The following is a 22,272-nucleotide window of genomic DNA, read 5'->3' on the forward strand; positions in this document are numbered from 1 at the left end:
ACACTTTGGATGGGAAAAGCAGATGACGAACTTCAGCCAAAAATTCCAGCAGCAAGTGCCAAGCCTTGCTGCAACACAGTTTCAGGTACTCCGTCTCTGCCTGGCTCAAGAGCCACCAATTACTCACAACGGACAGCTGACTCCACGTCGATCTCAGGGGCTTGTAGTGGAAAACAATCTTTTCATTTGATTTCTGCTCCCGGGGTTCAGACTCTTCATCAGAATCTATGTCCAGAGCTTTTTCTTTATAGTTCTGATATAGTACAGCATTTTCTATAAAACAACAACAGCATGTCAGTAATTGCTAGAAAGTTAGCTTAGTTGCTTTCCTAAAAACTGTAGCATTTAAACAATGAAAGAAACCAAAATGCCCATGTGCTGTTCACAAACTCCACGAGACAAAGATAGTATCTTATTTGGGACGGACAATGGCGCAGTACAGTAACAATGGATCACTGTACCGCTACCAAGAAGATCCACACTGACTGAATTAAAGAACAGATGTGTCCTTTGTCAAGAAAAAACAGAAAACAATTTTTTTCTTCCTTGGGGTGCTGTACCATGTTTCATAATTAGCCAGCAATTTTAAAACGGAACGAGCGTGTAAGCAGAGCAGCGTCACTAAGCTGGAGCTCTAGCAGTTTTAATCTACAGGACCATTGTAAATCCACCACACCACATGTGCAAATTTTTATCCTGTCAGCTTTAAATACCATCTTCACACCTCACTAAGCGAAGGAAATGATCCAAATTTCAGCAATTTGAGGTCAGAATGATTCCAAATAAAAACTTCAAAGCTTGCTTGAATGTGAACCCTGCAACAGAACAGACTCCTCACACATGCCGGTGCTGCCAGGACTGATTCAGCACCAGCAATGAGACACAGGTGTGGAGCGCACCCCTCCCGCTTCCCAGCTGCCCTGGCACACACCCTTTCCCAAAAGCAGACAGAAAAGGACAGGGGAAGTCAGAACCAGAATGACCTACAGGCAGATTAAGCTGTTAAGAAAGCAAGCTCTTAAAGGTACTTCAGAGACAGGCCGGGCTCTGGACAATACCCAGTCCTCCCCTACAAGAGAAAGGGGAAGGAAGTAGAATTCGGGGTCTCCACACGCAGCTGCAACTCCTGAGGTCTCAGGCCGGGCTGGCGGGCCTGTTCTACCTGCTCAGAGCGCGCAGCCTGGGCTGCGCTTTGTCCAAGGTCCGGCCTCCCGCATTTCTTCTTTGTGATGGGGCTCTGTAGCTCACACGCTTCTGTGACAGGAAATTGTGCACAGCAAATGAATTCTGAGAGGCATTACTGAGAAAGTTATGAGTTGGGATCAGTCCAAGATAAAAGGGAGCCACTGGAAGAGACTCTAGAAACGTCATCAGGAGACAGTGTGAGAAAAAAATGAAAGTAAGAGTTAAGACAGGGGGTGATGCAAATAGGACAAAGTGGAAAGTTCTGAAAATAAAAACAAGAGGAAAAGGAAGGTAACTGCAGCTGACATGACCTTAAGGAGGCATTAAGCAGACACAAGCCAAGAGAGTAGCAGTTACTATAACAAAACTTCCATGGACTCATAGCCAGAAAAAAAAATTTTTCTTGCTGAAATACTGGGAAAAGCAGCAAACTTGGCAAAGCCCAGAACTAATGAGTAACATAAAAAAGCAGATACACGGACAGTGGTTTTCTGACACTTAAACCTGAAGCCGAAGTAGCAAGAAAATGATTACGAAGTCAAAGAATTCACCCCAGCATCCTTGCCCTACGAGGGAAAGAGAAAAACAGCTGCACGAACCACAAACTTGCAGAGTAACAGTTCAGGCACCTGCTGCAAGTGATGCCCCCCAACCTGTCAGGTGACCCACAGAAGCCACCCGGGGGGAGTCCCAGGGAACAGGCAGGAAGGCAGGCCCACCCGCAGGAACGAGCCTCACCCGCGTGATTCCACAGAACTGCCAGGGCCGAGGCAGACACATCAATCCATTTGTCTTTTAGCGGGGACCGGAGTTTAAGGCGAAAAGAAGCCCCTCAAAGAAAACCCCATTTTTAGCCTGCCGCTCTTTGAAATAGTCCCTAAAGTACATCTAGTGCCAACATCATGGTCCATGTTTTAGTCAGTTCGCTGAAAAACAAGTTACTTGTCTTGGACTACGTGTGAAAGAAGTTTGCAAACCGACCCCAAGTTCACTTCTCCTGTGATGGAGCATACTATCAAATCCGCACAGAAAAGGGCTTACCTTCCCCATCAAACGTCCCTTGTCCTTTCAGCACTTTCTTCTGATCATTTTAAGAGAAAAAGAGATACAGACACATTAAAAGAAGAATGCAAAATAACCAACAGTAGCAAGAACTTCTGTTTTATTTAATACTTAGGCACCAAATTAACAGGCCCTAATCTATAAACTTCCCATGCTGGACAAGGACTCATGAAAACAATTGCTTCACCACAGAAAGTGAAAAGCTACTCCAGCTCTCCTTCTCTCACGCACTCTTTATCCGTCTGAGTCCCAAACGCTTCACTTTTCCTACGTTTCAAGAGCACAGTACACCAGCTTTACAACAGTTCAGTGAACTTGCAACTCATTCCACTGCCATGGGCTTTCCTATGGGGCCACGGGGTACACGACTGAGCGGCTGCCTTGTCCCACACCCTCTGCAAAGAACAACCACATCCAGTATTTCATAAACTAACATTTTGAGACCAAAACAAACCTCTGAAATAAAACAGCTGTTTTGTGCAACAAGTCCTATGGTCTAAGAAGCCCACTTAAAAAAAACGCTCCTAGCAAAGGGTTTTGTATGTAAAAACTGGGACATGCCATGTTCTCCTATTTTAAACATAACTTACTGTTAAAGTCTACTACCAAAACAAACCACCTCCCTACACAGCAGCAGCTCACAATTTGATCCATCACCATTTCACCACTTGTAGCATTTTCACAAAAGCTTCCATAACCATAATTTTTAATTTGGTTGAAAACTGTCATAAAGCTGGTAATTATTTTAACAGCTACAGCATTAGCCCTTAGCCTAGAGTACTCTACCACACTATTCCCAACACTCCGCAGAAACTTACCAATTTTCAAAAAGTAACAAATTATAATTGAAAGGAAGGAAATGCAAGATTGCAGTATGATATATTCAAGTAAAATATTATTTTCAGTAAGTCTTAATAACTTTATTTTAAAATGTTAATATTCAATGTAAATCTACTACTCCTAAGGGATTACAGCAAGAATTAAAAATAGGCATTCTGCTTTTACTTGGAGGCATTAAGCTACAAAAAGATACCTGAAGGGGCCTCTATCAGTTTAAGAATCACACTCCAACTTTTAAAAATACTTTAACATCTTAGAGTAGGAAGGGAGGAAGTTCACTTTTCTGTCAATCTGTCCACTCTAGCAGGCAGACTTTATTAAGTTAATATCTTTTTGTTTTTCCTGTTTACTACTTTCCATGAAAAGAGGTTGTAAATCATCCGTTCGATTGTGAAAGAAGCCCCCGGCGTGCTGGAGAACCCAGCAGGGAATGCGAGGCTGCAGCAACACCTCTCTGAGCTGCCCAAATCCCAGCAGAACCGCGTCCCTGAAGCCTCCGCCACTCTGCTTTCCAAACACCACTCCTAAGTGATCTGTCAGGCTCATCCCTAACTACGGAAAGTCCTGTGGCAGCAAAAAGCAAACTGAAAAGAAACCCCAGCGCTTACGAACACACAGAGATTGCAAACCACGCTGCTCTACACCATCCAAATCAACGAGCCACCGACCAGCACAACTCACCTTTACCCTCCCCAGACTGGAAAACTTCTCTTTATCTTCAACAACTGCCTTAAGTATGGGCTGGGACATTCTGTTTTTCTTTTTAAAAGCAGAAGAGCCGTCGAAGTCCACGCCGCTCACCACTGCTCTGCGGTAGGACGTCGACCTCAGGCCTCGCCTCAGGGTCCCTGGGCTGTCCAGGTCGCCCTCGGCCTCCTCCTCAGCGTCGGCCACCAAAGGCACGCTGAGGCTCTCCACCATGCTGCGGACCTTCAGCACCCTCTTGCTCGTCTCCGCATTCTGGCCGCTGGCTTTGCCCGTCACCTTTGTTTCGGAAGCCAAACTCTTGGGGATGATCTGCTGCGTGCCCACTTTGAGAGCGGCGGGGCTGTGGGTGCTCAGGACCACGGGCTGCTGCTCCGCGGGCGGCTCCTGAGGGGACGCCGGCCCCCGAGGAGCTACGCCTTGCTCCGGGGACACGGCCTGGGAAAGGCCGGGGGGCCCCAGCGGCACTTTTCCCGGTGCTTTGGGCAGCCGATGGCATTGCGAGGGCAGCGCCGCCGCGCTGCCGTGCCCGGGGGAAGGCGCGTTTGCAGCAGGTGAGGGCTGAGGGCCGGCCGCCAGACCAGCCCGCTCCTGCGGCGGTGCGAGTGCTGACGGGGTGGAGGCCCGCAGGGGATGACCCAGCTGGCTTCCCGGCGAGGTAATGGTGCCGTTGGCAGTAAAACCGACAGAAGCGTTCGAAACCAGGGCGAGCACCTGGGAGGGCCGCTCGGCAGACGTCTCGGCGGGCAGCGCTTTGCAGGCCGGAGGCCGTACCTTCCCGTTGGACACCGATCCCATGCTGGAACTGCAAAACGCGGGGCCCCTCCGGAGGGCTCCGCTGCCCGGGCAGGTGCTGACGGTGCCGGCAGGCTGAGTCACGGTGAAGGTGCACCTGTCCTCCACGGGGAAGTCGGTGAAAAGCACCCCGTTAGGGCTCTGGTACGACTGGGGCCGCGCTTTGCTCCAGGCGCGGGGCTGCGGCCGGGGGGTCGACCTCCTCTTCCACCGCGGCGCCGCCGTGTCGCTGGAGAGATCCGCCTGGCCCTCCCCATCCATCGCCCGCTCCTCGGGGCCGCCGCCGCCGCCACCTCAGGCCGCCGGCAGCACCTCCTTCCCGCCGCCGCCGCTCCCCGCCGCCTCCCGCTCCCTGCAGTTCGGCAAAGGGGAAACAAACCGGCACCGCTCGTCAGGAGGCCGGGGCAGCCCCACCGGCGCGGCGGGCAGCGCCGCTCCCCCACGCGGCGGGCGTCGGGCCGCGCCGCGGCGGAGGGGAGGGACGGCAAGACACCACCCCCCACCCCCGGCTGGCATCCGCGCTTCCCGCCGCCGGGCGGGGGCTGCCGCTGGGCGGGGGCTGCCGCTGGGCGCTGCTCCCACCTGCGAGGAGCCCCCGCTGGGCCGCCCGGCCCCGGCGGCGGGGAGGGGAAAGGAGGGCCCGTTCCTGGTCGCGGTCCGCCCGCCGCCCTACTCCCACCCGCAGCGCCCAGGGCCTCACCTCATGGCAGCGCCTCCCCGCCCCACCTGCGGCTCGGCTGAGGCGGCGCGCAGCCCTTACCGCAGCCCTCCACCAGCCCCTGCGGCCGCCGACACCGCGGCGCTGCGCCGGGCTGCCCCGCCACGGCCCGGCCCGGCCCGGCCCCGCCGCCGGGCCCCTCCCCTGCCCTCCGCCCCCAGAGCGCGGGCCAGCGGCGGCCGCGCAGGTAGCGGCGGCGGGAGGGGCCCGGCGGGCGGGAGGCGGGCGACGGGGGCTGCCGTCCGCTGCCGCCCGCCTGGCTTTAGTCGAGCGCAGCCGGGGAAGGCGGTGCGGCCGCCTCGGGGGAACCCGGGACTAGGCGGGGGTCACTGGAGTCGCGCCTCGCCGAAAAGCGGAGTTCCTTTACCTCCGTGTGAACGTGAACTCGCAGGAAGGGCATCTAGACCGGTTTGTGGAGGGAGCAGCAGACCGGCCTCCAGGCGCCCAGCGCCTTTTTCCAACCCAGTAACGCCAGCCCCGGGCTTTTCGCTGGGGGAATGCACACGTACCCTCCTCCACACGGGGAAAATGTCGGATTTCATACGTGAGGGGAGCCCTGTGCGGCAGTGCCAGCCCGCCGTGTGCCGCCCCGGCCGTGCCCCCCGCCCGGGGAAAGCACCGGGCTGGGCCTGCTGCGGCTGAAGGACCGCAGGGGAGAGCTGGGGCAAGGAGCAGCTTTCCACTAAGAAAACAGGACATAAACTGTGAATTCCGCTGGGAATTCTGACAAATTACATCACCCTGAAAAACCTGTGGAAATGTGGAAACGTAACTGTGACTTTAGTACATCACATAACTTCCACGGAGACGAGAAGAGTAGGTTTTAAAAGGCAAACCGAAACGCACGGTGCGGGTGTTTGGGTGCTGCCCTGCCTTCGCCCCTGCAGGGTACAAGCTCTACCCGGCTCCTGCAGCCCAGCCAAGGCCACTGCTGCCCACCGCACAGGTCCCCGCACGGCCAGGAGGGGAAGGCCTCGGCAGCAGAGTCCCTGGAACGAGTAACACGGACCCTTCTGTTCTATTACATTTAATAATAATTACAACATGCATCTGTCATTCGTCAGTGGCCGGCCCAGCGCTAACCTGTGACACCTTGCTTCACTAGCTGCTTCTCTGAAGTTAAAATATGTCTCTACTTCTGTTGGAAAAATATAATGATCCCTATGTTTTAAAAGCCATTTTGTCACAGTATGTGGAGCAGTGAGCGTGAATAATTATTTAGCTCCACTATTAAATGTCACATTGGGTGTGAATATAAAATATGATTTAGAATGCTTTCCTGGTATTGAATTGCAAACCGGAATTATTTGTCAGGCTTCCCTCAAACGCACGAAAGATCAGATCTGGGTGTGAGTTCTGTTCCCGTGTAATGCATCCGGCCCAGCCAGGCAGAACAGAAATACCTCGAACACCTGAAGGTGCCCCAAGCCCAGGCCTTGCCTTCACAGCCCGGGACACGGCCAGCCAGAGGTCTGGAGACAGGGCAACAAGGTGCTGAGGGAGATGTGGTGCATCCCAATTCTTGTCAGCTTGGCCCTCACTCTTAAGTTTGCAGCCACCCAAGTGAGGGGTGAAACACTCAGGTCATGTACACCTCCGTGACCTTCAGGAAATGGCCAAGCAGCGGGGAGCAGGGCAGGCTTTGTGAGGCTGAGCGTGTTCCCTCACTCCTGGCTGGGAGGGCGCTTTGCTTCCATTACCTGCAAGGTGCAAACTTGATTTCTCCCCAGACTTCACCTCACAAAGAGTAACGCAAAAAGCTCTGATGTGAGACTGGGCCTGCAACACGCCCCAGCGATGCACTATGGCATCTGTGCCACAGGTGGTTCCTGAGTGAGCAACGAGAGCTCTGTCCTGGGGTGGGAAACGCACACAGATGTAGAAAACTGTCCAAGTGGCTACGGCTGGTGGGAGCGAGGGGGGTGGCTCATTCCCCTGGGAGCATGTTGAACCAAAAAACCCCTCTGGGCTTCTACTTGGCAGATGCCAAATCTTGAACTGATACTCAGGAACTCTGAAAGCTGAGGTGATGGTGGCATTTGTTACCAGGAAGGGCTTTAATTAGAAAAGAGAACTGCAACAAAGAAAAGGGCTGTCATCAGACTTGGTGGCAAACTGCATTGCTAAGGCTGTCAAACCAATCCCCCCTGCGCCTACGGGTGAGTACGGAATCGGAGGAGAAAGGGCCAGGGGAGCCTCACACGGGCTACATTTCACTCTGGTGCATCAACACATGCCTGACTTCGAGGGTGCAAATTTTCCAACTCAAGTTCAACGAAACAATTCTCTTGTTTAAAGATGGGCACTCACTTAAGCTCCTGCCTAAACTTGAAGGGTTCTAGAAGGCCAGGAAGAAAACTGTTAAGATTTTTGAGTTCTCTCCAGACTTCCACAAGTTCATATATCACTGAATCAGAAAAGAATAGAGTAGAAGTGCTCTATATCCTTTTAAAAACACTGTTTATGCTAAGCCTGTTTAGTAGGTAGTAAACAATCAGAACAAAAATAGAAGACATGAAGACCAGCCAACCACGTGTATACGTGCATAAACTTCAGATGTATTAATTCTTCTGCCAGAAGAACCCAGGAAAAAACAAAAGTCTTGCTAAGAATAAAATGAAGCAAAGCACACTGAAATTACCATTGACTAATTTGTACGTTTCACAAAGGAGACAAAACTGCAAATTGCCACACCAGCTTCAAACAGCCGAAGCACACAAGGAGAAGCCACAGGCATAACCGAAATGCTAGTTCAGTTGTCACCGAGGATTTCACAGACTTCTGAATTAATTATAAAGAAAACTCACACACAGGGTTATTTCTAAAATTCTCTCTGAACTTTCCACACAAAATTGCCAAGGAATTGGATATAGTTGCAGCATATTACTTAACTCGTAAATCCTAATTATTAATAACTGAGGTAATCAGCTTTTACAAGATTACTCCCTTACACATACTTATTAACTATGATGCAATTACAGGAATAACTCTGGTTTCTGAACAGCCACCTCAGCGTTCAATTTCATACTCAGTAAAAAAGAAATAAAACCCTTACAATAAAATTGCCTTCATAAGAAAAGTAAAATCAACTATATAATTTAAGAGACGGAAGAAATTTAAACATAGTTATTAACACCTCATACAAAGCTGGGTGTCGGTGTAAAATCACTGAGGTGCTTTTCTAGAAGTAAAAAGCCTGAAACGAAGGAAGTACCGGCAGGGAGAGCGTGTCCTTCTCCAGGGCCCTTCACAGACGAAGCACACCCACACACCCGAAACAGAGAGGGCAGAAATCTGCCAGTAAAGCTTTTGGCCATGTCTTCACAGCGATCAGGTTAATCTAGTGAATGACCTTCAACATGTACTACTGGAAGTCTGAAGTCAATCCCCCATTTCCTAGCTAGTGCAAAAAACCTAACAGCTAGTGTTACGAATCTGCCCCAAACCAGAAAGCCTTTCTACACCTGCTTGCCACTGGACATTCCTTGACATCCAGAAGACTATATTGATCGGAACCACTATGAGACAGATGGAGATCAGAAGACATGCACTGATATTTTCAGTGGTGAATGTGGTTATTCCCTGAAAATCTACCAGGGAAAATGGAGGATTATTCATCTCCCCCCCCCCCCGCCAAATCAAGAGCACACTCTGGCTTTATTTATGAATTAAATGCCCATGCTGCACCGTCCCAAATGCAGGGCTCATTGTATGTGTCTGGTAGGATAGTTTTTGACAGATGGCAGTGTAATCAGTATCATACTCTACATATTTTAGGTATATTAAATACACCGTTCTCTGCTCTCCAGCTCAGTGCAGCAGAATTGTATCTTGTCACACAGACACAAATGAGGGATTCTCTCAAGGTAACAAGCCAACTAGTAATAGTAAGATTAAACATAGCTTTGGAAAGTTACAGCTTTGAATATATACATTTTTGTAAGATCTTACTGTAAAAATCAAATTAAAATGTTCATGAAGTAACTTACAGGGGATGTGTAAAAACTCAAGAGTTGGGACAGTGCTTTCTGGCAAACAACCAAAGAGGCAGAAAAATACTTGGCCACCTTGTATGTTCAGTTTCAAAACCACTTAAAATCTACCATCAAACTGAGGTCTCTCTCTGGTGTGTGCTGGGCGACAGCTCTTCAACCTCAAATACCCAGAGATGTTCAGGAAACGCCTGGAACGCAGTGTCTTTAAACTGACTTGACTCTGGTTGCTGTATCAGTCCTTCTTAATCCCTAGCCTTAGTCCTCTCTATCTCCCAGTCCAGTTTAGGGTGTAGAGAGGTGGGAAGCAAGAACCTGTGCCAGTGGAAACTGACTGCAGCAGAAATGGTTCCTCTGCTCGTGCCAGGAGCTGTGTTACTTGGAAACTGTCCTCTCCCCAGACCAGGTCCCAAACTAGCCATGCCCCTAAACCCTCAGAACCGCGCAGACGAGCTTTGCATTTTCAGCAACATCTGGCCCCTTCTGTGCCTACGGTGAAGGGGCTGAAGGGGTTCCAAGGGAATGCCTGGCTGCTGTTTGATCGGCAGCGAAATCCACCCTATGTCCCATCTGTGTTAGCTGGCAGCTACAAAATACCAATATAAATAACATTCTTTTCAAACTCTTTTCATGCCTTTGGCCAGTCTGTTTACAGTCAGCTGAAAAAGAGCCAGCTGTTCTCAGAAGATTAGTGCGAGTCTCTATCTCATAATTAGCATGCATGAAGGAATAAGACTCTTACTGTCTCACAAAAACCCTGCCACAACAACAGGAGTGACAGAGGTCACCACCAACTGAAGGAAAGACGAGATGTAAGTGTGACGGAGCCAGGCCACTGGTGAAATACTTCTGTTGCTGTTTTCTCCGCTCTGGCAGGGACATGACCTGCAAGGGAGTGGAGCTTCTTGCCAATGAGAGTAGCCGAATTTCACTGAGGAGGACACTTGTTACTCCAGCAACGCAGGCAATCTCGCTGCACTTACAGCCACGCCACGTAGAAAGGGTAGAGCCTTCCTAGCTTCTCCCCCCCTCTTCCTTTCCTATACAACTGTAGACTGTAAGAGATTTTACTCTGAATAGTGCTCAGCTAAATTTTAGTCAGTCAAAGGCAGCAGAAGATACGTTCTTTAATTATTTCTTTTTTCCTCTTAATTGTTTTTGCAATAGTAGAAAGCTTTGCAGCATTAACTAAAAGCTTTTAGAGGAAAACGAAATCACATCGTACTGCAGTAATAACGAACCTGTTAACGCTCATGCAGTATCAAAGCTGAAACAAGATGCTATTTGTACTGTTAAACTGGGATGTAGTTTGGAACAGAACAGCAGAAAAAGAGTAAGAAAGAATGGGTACCCTGAGGAACCTGACTGAGGTACTGCTATGTCTTTGCTTCTTGTGATGGAAGTTACAAATTTCTCGTCTACATTCATCACAAAAATAACCTTATGTTTACTAACACTTAAGCTGATCTTACTTGTTATCCAGACACTTTAACAGCAATAGTTCCTGATCACATCTCTTCATTTACCGCATCAGAAGTGGGTCCAGAGATCACGCACTGCGAGAGAAGGAAGCTACTTGGCAACTCCATCACTTGCAGAGGTCCCTGGCAATTTTCCAGCAGGAAGCACTGGACATTGCAATAACTTAACCAAACTTTGTGTGTATGTGGTATTTAAAATTTTGACGTGAAAACCATTGCCTGCCTTGCTTGAATTATATGTGCTTATTTGCTGTTACTTTTTACTTTCCAACAGAGTTTATACCTACAATACTTTCACTCGTGAAACTCCATGGACTTCAATGTAGCTCATTAGGTCCAGTAGGATTAGGCCTGTCTATTGTTGAAGTTGGTAATTTCCGTAAAAGGTTATCCAACTTTCCAAAAGTTACATCTATTTCCGGTTTTTGTTCAGTGGATGTGTAATGAATCTGAATTTTAAAGGAGAATTGTGAAACTGAAAGAGGGGTCCCTTAATCTCCAGTGTATTTTTATCCATTGTTTTTCCAGTTTTAGGATTCCATTTACATGTTTTACAGTCTGACAGTGAATTTCATCTCCATAGTTCTAAGAACGTCCTTCCTACAGGAGAAGAGTTAAGGAATTAAGTCTCTGAAAAATGCAGATATAAACTCCTGTAACTGATTACTATAGTTCATAAGATGTTGCTATTTCAACAGTTTAGCAGGAAGACAGGGTACTTCAAACTTTCCCTAACAAAAGGATTGAAGCCCTGCTCGCCATAGCTGAAGACATTTTGTGGTTGCTATTAGAAACTAAAGAAAGCTTGGGAGCCTGCAAAAACATGTCTTTGCTGCTAAAGAATACTATTTTCTGTCTGCTCTTTCTTTATTCTTTCTTTGTCTGCATCTTGCACAGAAAATGCTTCAACAAGTGACAGGAGGAAGAGAGGACTGTTACTGTGGGTATGTCTCCAAAGAGCTACTTTTTATTCTTTGGGGTTTTGTTGGGGTTTTTTGTGTTGGGTTTTTGGTTTTTTTAAGGCATGAACATCCTGCTCATACGGAAATTAAAAAAAAAAAGTAATTGGAGAACCACTATGGTTTTGATCTGTTTCCGTAACGCTCGATAGTAATTCATGGGTTTGACTCAGCACTGTCATTCCTTGCAGGAGAGTCAGCTTTCTGCAGCCCCTTCCAGGCCGTGCCCGCCCGGTCTCTCCGCGCCGCTGGGCTGGGACACTTCGCCTGAAGCTTCAAGTGAGACGTGGTCCCGCTTGCCCTTGGTTGCTGAACCTACACCCCACAGGACCGCCCTGACGGATGGGGTGTGCCGCAGCCTCGACAGATGGGGTAGCTGTGGTAAATGGAGGCTGAGGTTTCCAAACCCGAATCTCTCCGGTTCGATACCTAAGCCCTATTTAATAGCTTACCTAAATTGGGCTGATTTTCAGAAACGCTGAACCTGGTTTAGTTTCAAACAACTGGACAACGGATTAACCCGTAGCTAAGCACCAAATTTCCCCTTTGCTGCATTCAAACGCTGGAATCTGATGAATGCCATAGCAACAGAATCAGAAGAGGAGGAAATCTGGAGTGTGAGGCATGGACTCTTGTATCTGTTTTTCTGTAATGAGCTGAAATTCTGAAGTGTGCCTTTCTTCCTTAAATTCAAGTTTCCCCTTTGTACTCTGCATTCAGATTCCACGCTTCACTTAGCTTCTTGGCCGAAGTCCCTTCAGTGGAAACTATGCATCAACGCATGCATAGCGGGTGAGATCCCGGTCCTGTGAAAGGCTGTGAGAGTTTTATTACTGACTTCAACAAGACCATGATTTGGCTGCAGTAGGACGAATTGGACCTGGATAACTGTGAGTTTGATAGAATTCCCCGATCTGTTTCGTGAGAGGCCATTCTCACATCTCACCCGTCCCTTCGACATGGCAGTGTGCTGCTATGCACAACGTGTTGTCCAAATAACGCATCAATAGCAGTGTATGTAAGATTGTTCAGTTCCTAAACATTTTGAAAAACTTGCACTTCTTTTATTCCCTTTCCTCTTCAAACTATTAGAAGTGTTCCTAATTCAACTCTGAACCCATTAATTAGCTCAAATACATTTTAATTAGTGGGATTTATTCTGTGGTTGTCTGTGCCAAAATTCAGCTATATGCTTTCGCCAAGCTCAAGTTTTCTGAAGCTGCCTCCTTTCCAGTCAGATTCATGCTCTTGTTTTCTAGCAGTCACTTAATTGTTCTTCTCATTTGGAAATAATTTCTGTTGTATTATCTAAGTCCTTTTTTCATCCTTCACCTTGGCTGTGACTTATTTCCTAGCCTACCATACAGAACTTCAAAGTTCATTTATATCTCTTCTTCTCAAAAGATCCTTATGAATGAAAAGACACATCTCAGACTGAACCTTCCATTTTCTCATCCCCTACACCACCATTTTCAGAACCGATTGTCTTTCTCCTTCAGACAATAGGCCCTTCTGAAATAATTGTCATCATTCACTTCTCTCAAATAATTTCATGTTAATTATTCATAGAATCATAGAATAGGTTGGGCTGGAAGGGACCTTTAAAGGCCATCTAGTCCAACCCCCTGTGTGAGCAGGGACATCTTTAGCTGGACCAGGTTGCTCCAAGCCCCGTCCAACCTGACCCGAGTGTCTCCAGGGATGGGGCTTCTACCACCTCTCTGGGCGCCCTGTACCAGTGTTTCACCACCCTCGGTGTAAAAAATCTCTTCCTCACAGCTAGTCTAAATCTGCCCTCTTTTAGCTCAAAAGCATTACTCCTTGTCCTGTCAAATTAAGGTAGGTGACTATTAACAGTGACCACAACTAGATACGCAATGCACGAGAACCTGTATAGCTCTACCAAAATAATTCCTGTCCTTAAATTACACGTGGATTTATGTGTGTATATATCTCTATATATGTAGCTATAAAACAAGTACACAAAACCCCAAAGCACACCTCAGCGCCTCGATGCAGCGTGTCTATGTTGAAAGCACAAGCATTAACTAAGCAACTCCAGGTACTTGTCGTAGTACCTGGTCAGCTTGAGTGCTGCCACGGCACTTTGCTCTGCTGGTGAGGACCTTCCCCCCAGCTTACTGTCCAGTCATGAAGGGATAAATGACATGCCCAGGACCAGCCAGGAGGTCAGAAGGATTGGTCAGTGAGTCATCAGCTTCAGCCCCACGTCTGCTCCCTCACTGCTGCAGTAAGACACACAAAACTGGTGACACCAGAGCTTTCTACAGCTTGGTGTCCCTCCTGTCCGAAGGACATCTCCAGCTGTCCTTTCAGCTCTCCTTTCCTACGGCCTGGGCTCAGTGCAGATTAGCAAAAGCATCAGCAGAGAATCTGGGTTCACGTTCAAGCACAACTTCGCCAGCACCGCATCTCCCGCTGCAACAGGTACCTGAAGTACTTCCTCCGGCAGCAGCAAAGCATGGGTGAACGCCCCAACGGATGGAGACAGCAGCGTGCTTGCACGGCTCCCCGTACACCAAGTGTCACAGGAGCACATTTCTGGCATGGTTTGTAAATGGTAGTTCTGGCAATTGCAATTCTGGAACTGAGAGACGCAGTCATGAGGAAGACAAAAAGGAGAGGGGGGTTGTAAATCAGAATATTGCCGTAAGGAAAAGCAAGCCCTCCAGCTGAAAAAACAGCAAGTTAGAAGCAGAGTGAGAAGTCTGAGAATTCAGACACCACTTCTAACAAGACTAAGAAGAGAGAAGATGGGGGTAGAGACACTGAGCCAAGAACAGAACAGAATCCCACAAGAGAACTCTGGATTCAAAAGGAAGGAAAAAAAAGAAGTGGATGGACAAAGTGCTGTTTTGCCAAAGGGCTCTGTCTGAAGGAGAACAGCTCGTGCACTCTGCCTAAGCAGGAAATTTGTCTGAGATTATTAGTTTTATCTGTGCAAGTCCCCTTAGACAAAACATTTTTAGTGCTTTTCAGTTGGTTTCAAAATTAGTCACAGACTAATTTTATCCCTTAAATCAAAGCGAAGGCAATCAAGACCTTGAAAAAGGCATTCTTCCAGAGAGGCAATACGGGACCCAAAATAAGCAGAAGCCTTGCCCAGCATAGCTGCTGTGGAGAATAAGCTGTTTTATAAATGTTAATAAAGAGTTTAAATAATTTTCAAGTTACTCTGAAAAAAACTTAGCGTGAGAGTCATGGGGACTGATTTATTCCCGCAGGTCAGCTGGCCAGCCTGCATCAGCGTGGGCCTAACAAAGAGCAGGCTGCTCGGGCAGTTGCAAGTCCACATACTTTACCTAGTTGGGAAGAGCTGTAAGAGGCAAGAGCCCTTCTCAGAGGACAAAGACGTGCTCAGCTGAGTTCCGCTGGCTTGGTAAAGGCCTTACAAGTACCTGAAGCTGGAAGCGAACGGGGCTCACTTGATGGCTGTGAAAACCAAACAGGAGCTGCCCTGACTGCGCTGGGACACCGCCTCGGACGTCTTCATGAGCCATTAAGCTGAGCAGCGACTGTTAGCAGTGCTGGTTTTCAGCCAGCTTCGGGGAGCTGGATAAAGTCAGTTGAGCTAATACACGGACTGAGGCTTCCCAGTGCTTTTGCAGCATAGGTGACAATGCTCTGTGGTCTTCCAGTGATTAGAAGGAGCTCTGTGGACTGTGGTTCCTCTTACAACACTGCTGATAATTGTACATGGTCTTACTGTGCTTTGGGGTTTTTGTTTTTACAGGCTGATAGTATGTATTTTGTATGGAGTGCTTTTTGACTTTGAATTATGCTCCTCTGGGGTGCAGAAGACAACAGGGTAAGAGTGGATTAAGGTATGCACACACACAGCAAGAAGGTTTCTTTGCAGCTCTCAGAAAAACTTGCCTGGCTCCTTCCTAGCAAGCTCTGTACTGTTAAATATACGTCTGGATTCATGTGTGGCATCAAAATGCTTATGCTTCATTTACAGTTGGATTCAAAGTTTCATCAGGAGATGAAAGACAAACAAACTGGCTGAAAATATTTTAAAACGCAGCCTGAAAGTAAGAGAACATTAATCTTTGTGTCATTACTTGGAAAACCTAAGAAGCGAACTGCGAGCAGCAGTTTGTCTCTGATACTGTAAAGTGCTTCCTGTTCTTCCTGTTTCTGCATGTTCTTTCTCTCTCAAAAAACTGGACAAATAAGAGAAGAGATAGTAAGTTGCTGGCATCCTCTGTCCTACAGTACTGAATTAAGCTGGCACTTGTCAGGCCAGCATTTAGGAGTGCCCCACTGCAGTGTCAGTGGGTCCACTGGCTGAACGGCAGGTTACTGCAGCAATGCCTACGCAATGTTATGATGCAGTTTATGTTCTTGGCTTTTTCAGCGATAAAAGCCAGAAGCTAGAAGGAAACAGAGAACGTGTTTTTCTCTCTAAGAGAAAAGAGAAGAACATGTGTTAGAAGCCAGTTTACTTAGCTTGATACCTCCTTGCTCTGTATCATAATTACTCAATTCTTCAAGTAGCAAAATAACCAAAATAAATGATCTTAGTCATCTCACTTTGAGCTATATGGGCTTTTGGATAACAGCAATTATTTTTAAGACCTAGCTCAAGGATGTTCAATGTCAGCTACAGATGCTTGCAAATGGTGAACTGTCATGTGCTGAATGGCAGAAAATGTTCATTTTTGTCAAGCAAGATGTTTTTCCATCCAGATACCTTCTATGGACTTTACTGTACTCTGTGTGCGCCTTTATGGACTCTTGTGACTTGGCAACAACCGTACAGTAGAGCTCACAGGAAAGGAATTTGGTCTTACCTTACAGCTGAGCCATGGCACAATCCACACCCCTCGAGTTGGGTAACTAGTAATTCGTAATGATCCATTCGGCTAAGCCTGTCCAAACTCCTTTGTAAGTACTCCTAAATGAATTTACTGACTTAGAATTAGTTTTTAAGCCCGATCCCTACATGCCAGCTTTAGACAGATTTAAGTGCGTCCAATGGGGATACAATAAAAACTACAGTTCACTGTGTACGACAGGGATGTGGAGGGGAGTCCTGCAGTAGCTTCAACATTGCATTTAAGCCATTTAGAGAAACAGCAAAGTGCAAATCAACTATCATCTGCTATAAACAGTACGACAGCTCTTTTTTTTTTAACTTCATTTTTTTAGTGGGATAAAACCAAATAACTTCTTAGGGGAGCTAACAGTCCATAGAACAAATTAAAACACTAAATACACGTGTGAAAGTTTTCTGCAGAACACAAAGACATGCATATGCTTTAACGACACAGACACACGAGCCTTCCTCCCGAACCCTGTTTCTCTTTTCTTTGCAGTTGATGTTTAACTTCAGTTCCATTAATGATAACAAACATTCACCGTAGGACCTCAGAGCACGAGGAAACCCATTCTGAAAGAGCCATCTTTTGCATTGCTGCAAGCCCGCAGCACCTAAGAGCCACAAGAACTGGAAATGCTGGGATCCTGTCTGACAACACTGGCCGCTGCCCCGTGTCATGGGCGCCCCAGCGACCAGCAGCAGGCGCCCGGCTCCCGGAGGGCAGAACTCAGCCCCGCTCTGTCACAGACCCGGGGCAAACGGCGGCCGCGTTCGCGGCAGCAGCATCAGCGGTCCGTGACCACGTGCGGGGCAGCGGCTACATGGCCCTTCCCAGCCTGGCCAGTGACAAGCAAAGGCTTTTGTGCGAGTTGGAAAGAAACCGTTCCCTGCCATCAGTGAGCCGGGCGGATCACTTGGCTGGGAGTCTCGTCGAGGCATCGCAGACCTCTTCCCTCGTTTCAGCAGGCTTCGCGGTGGAGTCTTTTCGCACGAGATCAGTCCGAACAGCCTGCTAGGCGTCAAGCTACAACTCATCAGCAATTTGAAGTTTAAAAAGCCATTCCCAAATCTCCTGAGAATTCCAAGAGAAATATTTAAGCCAGAAGTAAGAGACATTAGAAAGGACAGCCAGCCACAGATGTTCTTATCCTTGTGAGTGAAAACCTAGAAATACTTTAAATACTCCAGATAGTTATGACTGGCCAGCAAACGCCACAGCAAATATATATCTTTGTTTTAAGTAAACCATTAACAGAACAGTCCAACCACAATGATAAAAACCACACTAATATTCTTGGACTAAACTACTTAACTGTAACGAGCCATCCAAAACGAAAGCTACAAAAATTGAGATGCTTCCAATAGGGGAAAAAAACATATAAAAAGCAAAGTTCTATGACACAGAGGTTTTGAAAGCTGATCTTTGAAACAGGAGATTTATTAGAAGTACATTGTATTACAACAAAAGAGGTCTGCTCTACAATTTAAGTCTAAAAATAGCCTTTCTCACAGACTCCTACTTCGAGTGAAAGATGTATTTAAATTACAACATAATTAGAAACCTTTCTTTGCCCTTTGCACAGTTAAATTCTGATTCCTAATTACCCAACTGATTTAATTTACAGTTATGCTTTCAGAAAGAAAACTGTCTTTTAACAACAGTCCATACCTGTTTTAATAACTCCTTGCATTATTGCACCCGGAAGGATTTTAAGTACAAATACATTTGTCATTATATACACTGTCTGTATTTTGAATGAAATAGTTCTGAGGAGGAAAAAAATAATTAAAAAAAGGTGTTTGCAGTTCTCCTCTATTTTGTGGCACCATATACACAGTTCAAACACAGGCAGGGAACAAAACAAACAGAACAGCAGGGAAATCAAACCTTCAGTTAAAAAATCTGCATCAATTATGTGAAGTTCTAGACAAATAGGAAACTGATACAGAAAGGGAGAAGGTGATGATAAGGAAAATCTTTCTTTCCAGTTTCATGCATCTTAATCCTGCAAGGCCTCGCTTTTATAAATCCCATACAAATATCTTTTTTCCACCATGTTCCAATTAATTGCAAAGTCTTGCTTTTCATAAAGCACCATTCTAGTTCTCTTTTCCTTGGGGGAAAGCACAATAAAAGTATGGCCTTAATTCATTAAAAACATTAAATCAGATTTTTAAATTATGAGCCTCTGGCTCCATCCTTGTAATGGGAATCTCATTCTGCAATAACAGATGCCTCTGAGATCTTGTTGGCAGCCCTCCCCGTGCCTAAGAGAGGATCCTCTGCCCCTCCTCTATCGGCGTGTAAGGGAAACACGGCTGCAGCCCATAGCGAGGTTGCTGCACATGGCATTCGGAAGGAGGGAAGAGGGATGCATTGGTTTGGGAGGAGCGGTGAAGCATGGCTTTTCTCCTGCACACTTCCGTTAATGAATTACTCGGGCATTTTGGACACACTAAATATCCTTACGTACGTTCATACGCATAAATGCCCATATTTTTTCCCTAGTGATCGATCTTCCTTCTGTCCCCAGCCCCCAGATGCCCCCGCAGCTGCCTGGCTTCCTCAGCCTTGCTTCCACGTGAAGCTCCTTCTGCTCCGAAACGACCGAGCCATGGGCTGAGAGCAAGGTGGGCGGCAGGAGCCGGGACGAGGCCAGGAGGCACGCCGCCGCTCCTGGCGCCTGCTCAGATGCAACCCAAGCCAAAAGGGCAGACCAAGGGGGCACAGCCCATTCACCAAGGATGGGACGCTGGAGAAGCTGTAAGCAAGCTGTACAGAAGGATTCAAGAGGCCCTTGGCAGGGCTGTAAGAGCACGTGAGAAGTCCCCTTCGAATGACACAGCGGTCCCAAAGGGAAATAGAGCTGAAAGGGGAGCTCTGGCTTTTTGCCCATTCAGCGCTCGATTTCTTTACTCAGACTGTTAAGAGAGGTACAAAACAATGCCAAGCATGTTGCTTAGCAAGTTAAAGTTAAAGCAAGTTCTTTTCTTCTTTCAGCACGTTTATTTTCATTAATCTTGTACCTGCATGTATTTATATCATCACATACACCTTTCTTCAAAAAACAGCTTAGAAATCCCTCTGTCATGGACTATTTTTCTCAACCCATCATTGCTAGTACCCGCCAGAAGAGTACTCTGCATGCCTTGCATACTTCCAAACCTGCTGGATAGAGCAGCTGAGGTTAAGGATATTTAATAGACTATCAGCATGTATGTACAGTATGTGTTTGTTTGGGGAAGTACAAATATTCACAGCTGATTTGTCACTGACAAAGAGTCTGAGGTCTCTTTATCAAGAAGGGTACTATTTTCCACTGTCCCTATCCCTCCCAAAGGGATCAGATATTTCTCTCATTTATGCAAAGGGAGGACAGGCAAATAATGAATCCAAAAATGGGTTGCTCCTTCCAGAAGCTCCCAGTAACCAGAGGTGATGCCAAGATGGTAGGGCTGTCTATTTCTAAACCAGGCAGAGCTTTGCCCGGGACTAAAGAACAAGATAGCAAAGGGAAGGCAGCCACTGCACACACATAAAAGCTCTTGTCAGGGCAAAAGAAAAGCTCAGCATGGTTTTAGTTCTGTATTTAAAAAATACAGTATGAAAAGCTCTTCACAAAGCTAAACAGAGGCAGCTGAGCTAGCAGCTATAATAGACGCACATTAACAAGCAAGGAAGCAGGCAACTTCTGAATCCATTAGGAGACAGATTTCAAGACTTTTTTTAAAAAAAAAAAGATCCACTTTTCTACCAGGCTGTACACCATCATTTCACTTACACATGCTTCACATTTTGTCCGTTCTTGTTTTCTTTGGAGAAGAAGTGAAAAGACTGTTCTGACAAACCAGAATGGAACAGAATAGATTTAAGTGTGCATTTGAGATAAACACTATTACAGAGTGTTCACTTAATGAAGAGTAAAATCGGTAAAAGAGTCCTTTTTTAAAAAAAAAAACCAACATGTAAAGTAGGGATAGTTGCTATGATTCTTAAAATACTTAAGAATTATTCCATGCATTTCAACACCGATGAAAGGTAAGACAAAAAGCACAAGTGTCCTGCCTTAGAGACTGAGTTATTTTATGAAGCCGCTGCTCAGCAGACACTGTGTTCTTACAGGGAAAAGGATGTAGATGGAACAAAACATGATCAGAGCGCGAATGCTCGAGACATGGAAAAAACAAGGGAAGAACAGGCAGTTCCAAATTCTGTATTCACAGGGTAAAACCCCGTCAGTGAAAATAAATACATGACTTAATCACTTTAATAAATAAGGCCTCTGTTTTGATTTCCATGGTTTGAGAGAAAGTTTCTGTCAGGCTCCTTCATTTGCCCTCTGCTATGCCTGGCTGCGGCAGAGCACCGCTTACAAGGCCCATCCGCTGTCACCAGGACCTGTCACGGCCCATCGCTGCCCCGGCACAGCCGCCCCGTGGCTCCCTGTGGTGTGTGCCGCGTGGGCCTCGCGGTGGTCCCAGGGCCATGGAGCGTCGTCCCCAGTCTGTGAGAGGTGCTGTGCACGCGTCGCTGAAATCTAAGTCATGTTTAGACTAAGTCTTCTCAGTCCCATCAGGACTGAGCTGGAATACCAGACGTTTTTCCAGGAACCGTTCAGATACGAGTGTCCTCTTACCTACTTTCTGCTGGTGGACAACGGCTCACCAGTCTGCCAGCAAGGATGTAACTGAACACAGTCCAGAGGCCAAGAAAAGAGCCTGGCAGCAGTAGAAACGTGAAAAGCAAACAAAGAAGAGAAAGCTAGATTCCCCTGTCCTTGAGGAGATAAAATTCAGCAAAAAAAGTTACCCCGGTTGAACTATTGGATTATAAATGGATGAACCTTTCTCCCCGAGCCTCCCTTGAAACTTAAGACTCATTCCTAATTTCCTAATAGCGCTTTTCATCTACTTCCAAAGCCTGCCTAAGTTGAGTGCACAGAGGTTTTTCCACAACTGACTGATCTCACCCAGAGACAGACGATAAAGTAAAAGATTAGAGGTACAGGAAAATTTGAGAGAAATCTACTGCTTTTCTTTGCCAGTTTGTTAGAGAAGCATAATCCCCATCTTAATTATTCACAGCTCCCAACTATTAGGTCTGACGAAAACACAGAAGAGAAAGAGCCTGAGCTGAGGTGGGTCACCCTCTTGTGGGGCTTTCCCCGAGAGGCGTTTCCACACGGGCCGATGCGTCTGTGCCACCTCTCCAGGCCTGGCGGAACGCTGCGAAGGCCCCTGCTTTGCAGTAAAGAAGGGAAAGACCTCAAGGTAACACCCAGGCAGATGCGTCCGATGGTGTTTGGCAACACAGATGACGAGCCAGGATATACGCGTCCTACTGTGTGCAGAATTATCTACACAGGTGCTTTTCAAAAGGAAGACAACTTTTATTCTTTTCTGCTATGCAAAATATGTATTAGTATTAGGTCTAGAACTTTCTAAAATTGTCATCATTAGCCTAACTTTGTTCTCATTAGGTGAGTGCTGAGATTTGTGTCCTTGCCTGAGAATTGACCTAAGCCAGCAATCTGAGTTTTTCAGAAAATCCTCTCCTAAAAAAATTAGCAACACACAGCAACTTGCCCAGTATGGATTTCTATTTGCTTCTCTCCATAGTGTGAGGCTATAAATCTATCAATGCAATTAATTCGCAGATCACACAATCATGCAGTTATATTTCCTCACC

General features: G+C 46.9%; 1 protein-coding gene across 1 annotated transcript in view; it reads right to left on the reverse strand.

Moving 5' to 3' along the window:
* ARHGEF26 (Rho guanine nucleotide exchange factor 26) overlaps positions 1 to 4,854 on the reverse strand; it is a 53,338-nt gene extending 48,484 nt beyond the window's left edge. Inside the window, exons 1-3 of the mRNA XM_086467987.1 lie at positions 3,769 to 4,854; positions 2,227 to 2,266; positions 128 to 273 (exon numbers count right to left, since the gene is read on the reverse strand). Coding sequence (XP_086324113.1) covers positions 128 to 273; positions 2,227 to 2,266; positions 3,769 to 4,848 — 1,266 coding nt within the window. The 5' untranslated portion in view covers positions 4,849 to 4,854. The remainder of the gene's footprint in view (positions 1 to 127; positions 274 to 2,226; positions 2,267 to 3,768) is intronic.
* Positions 4,855 to 22,272: the final 17,418 nt, after the last annotated feature.

Source organism: Leptosomus discolor, chromosome 7 (assembly GCF_034619465.1).
Source record: "Leptosomus discolor isolate bLepDis1 chromosome 7, bLepDis1.hap2, whole genome shotgun sequence".
NCBI lineage: Eukaryota > Metazoa > Chordata > Aves > Leptosomiformes > Leptosomidae > Leptosomus > Leptosomus discolor.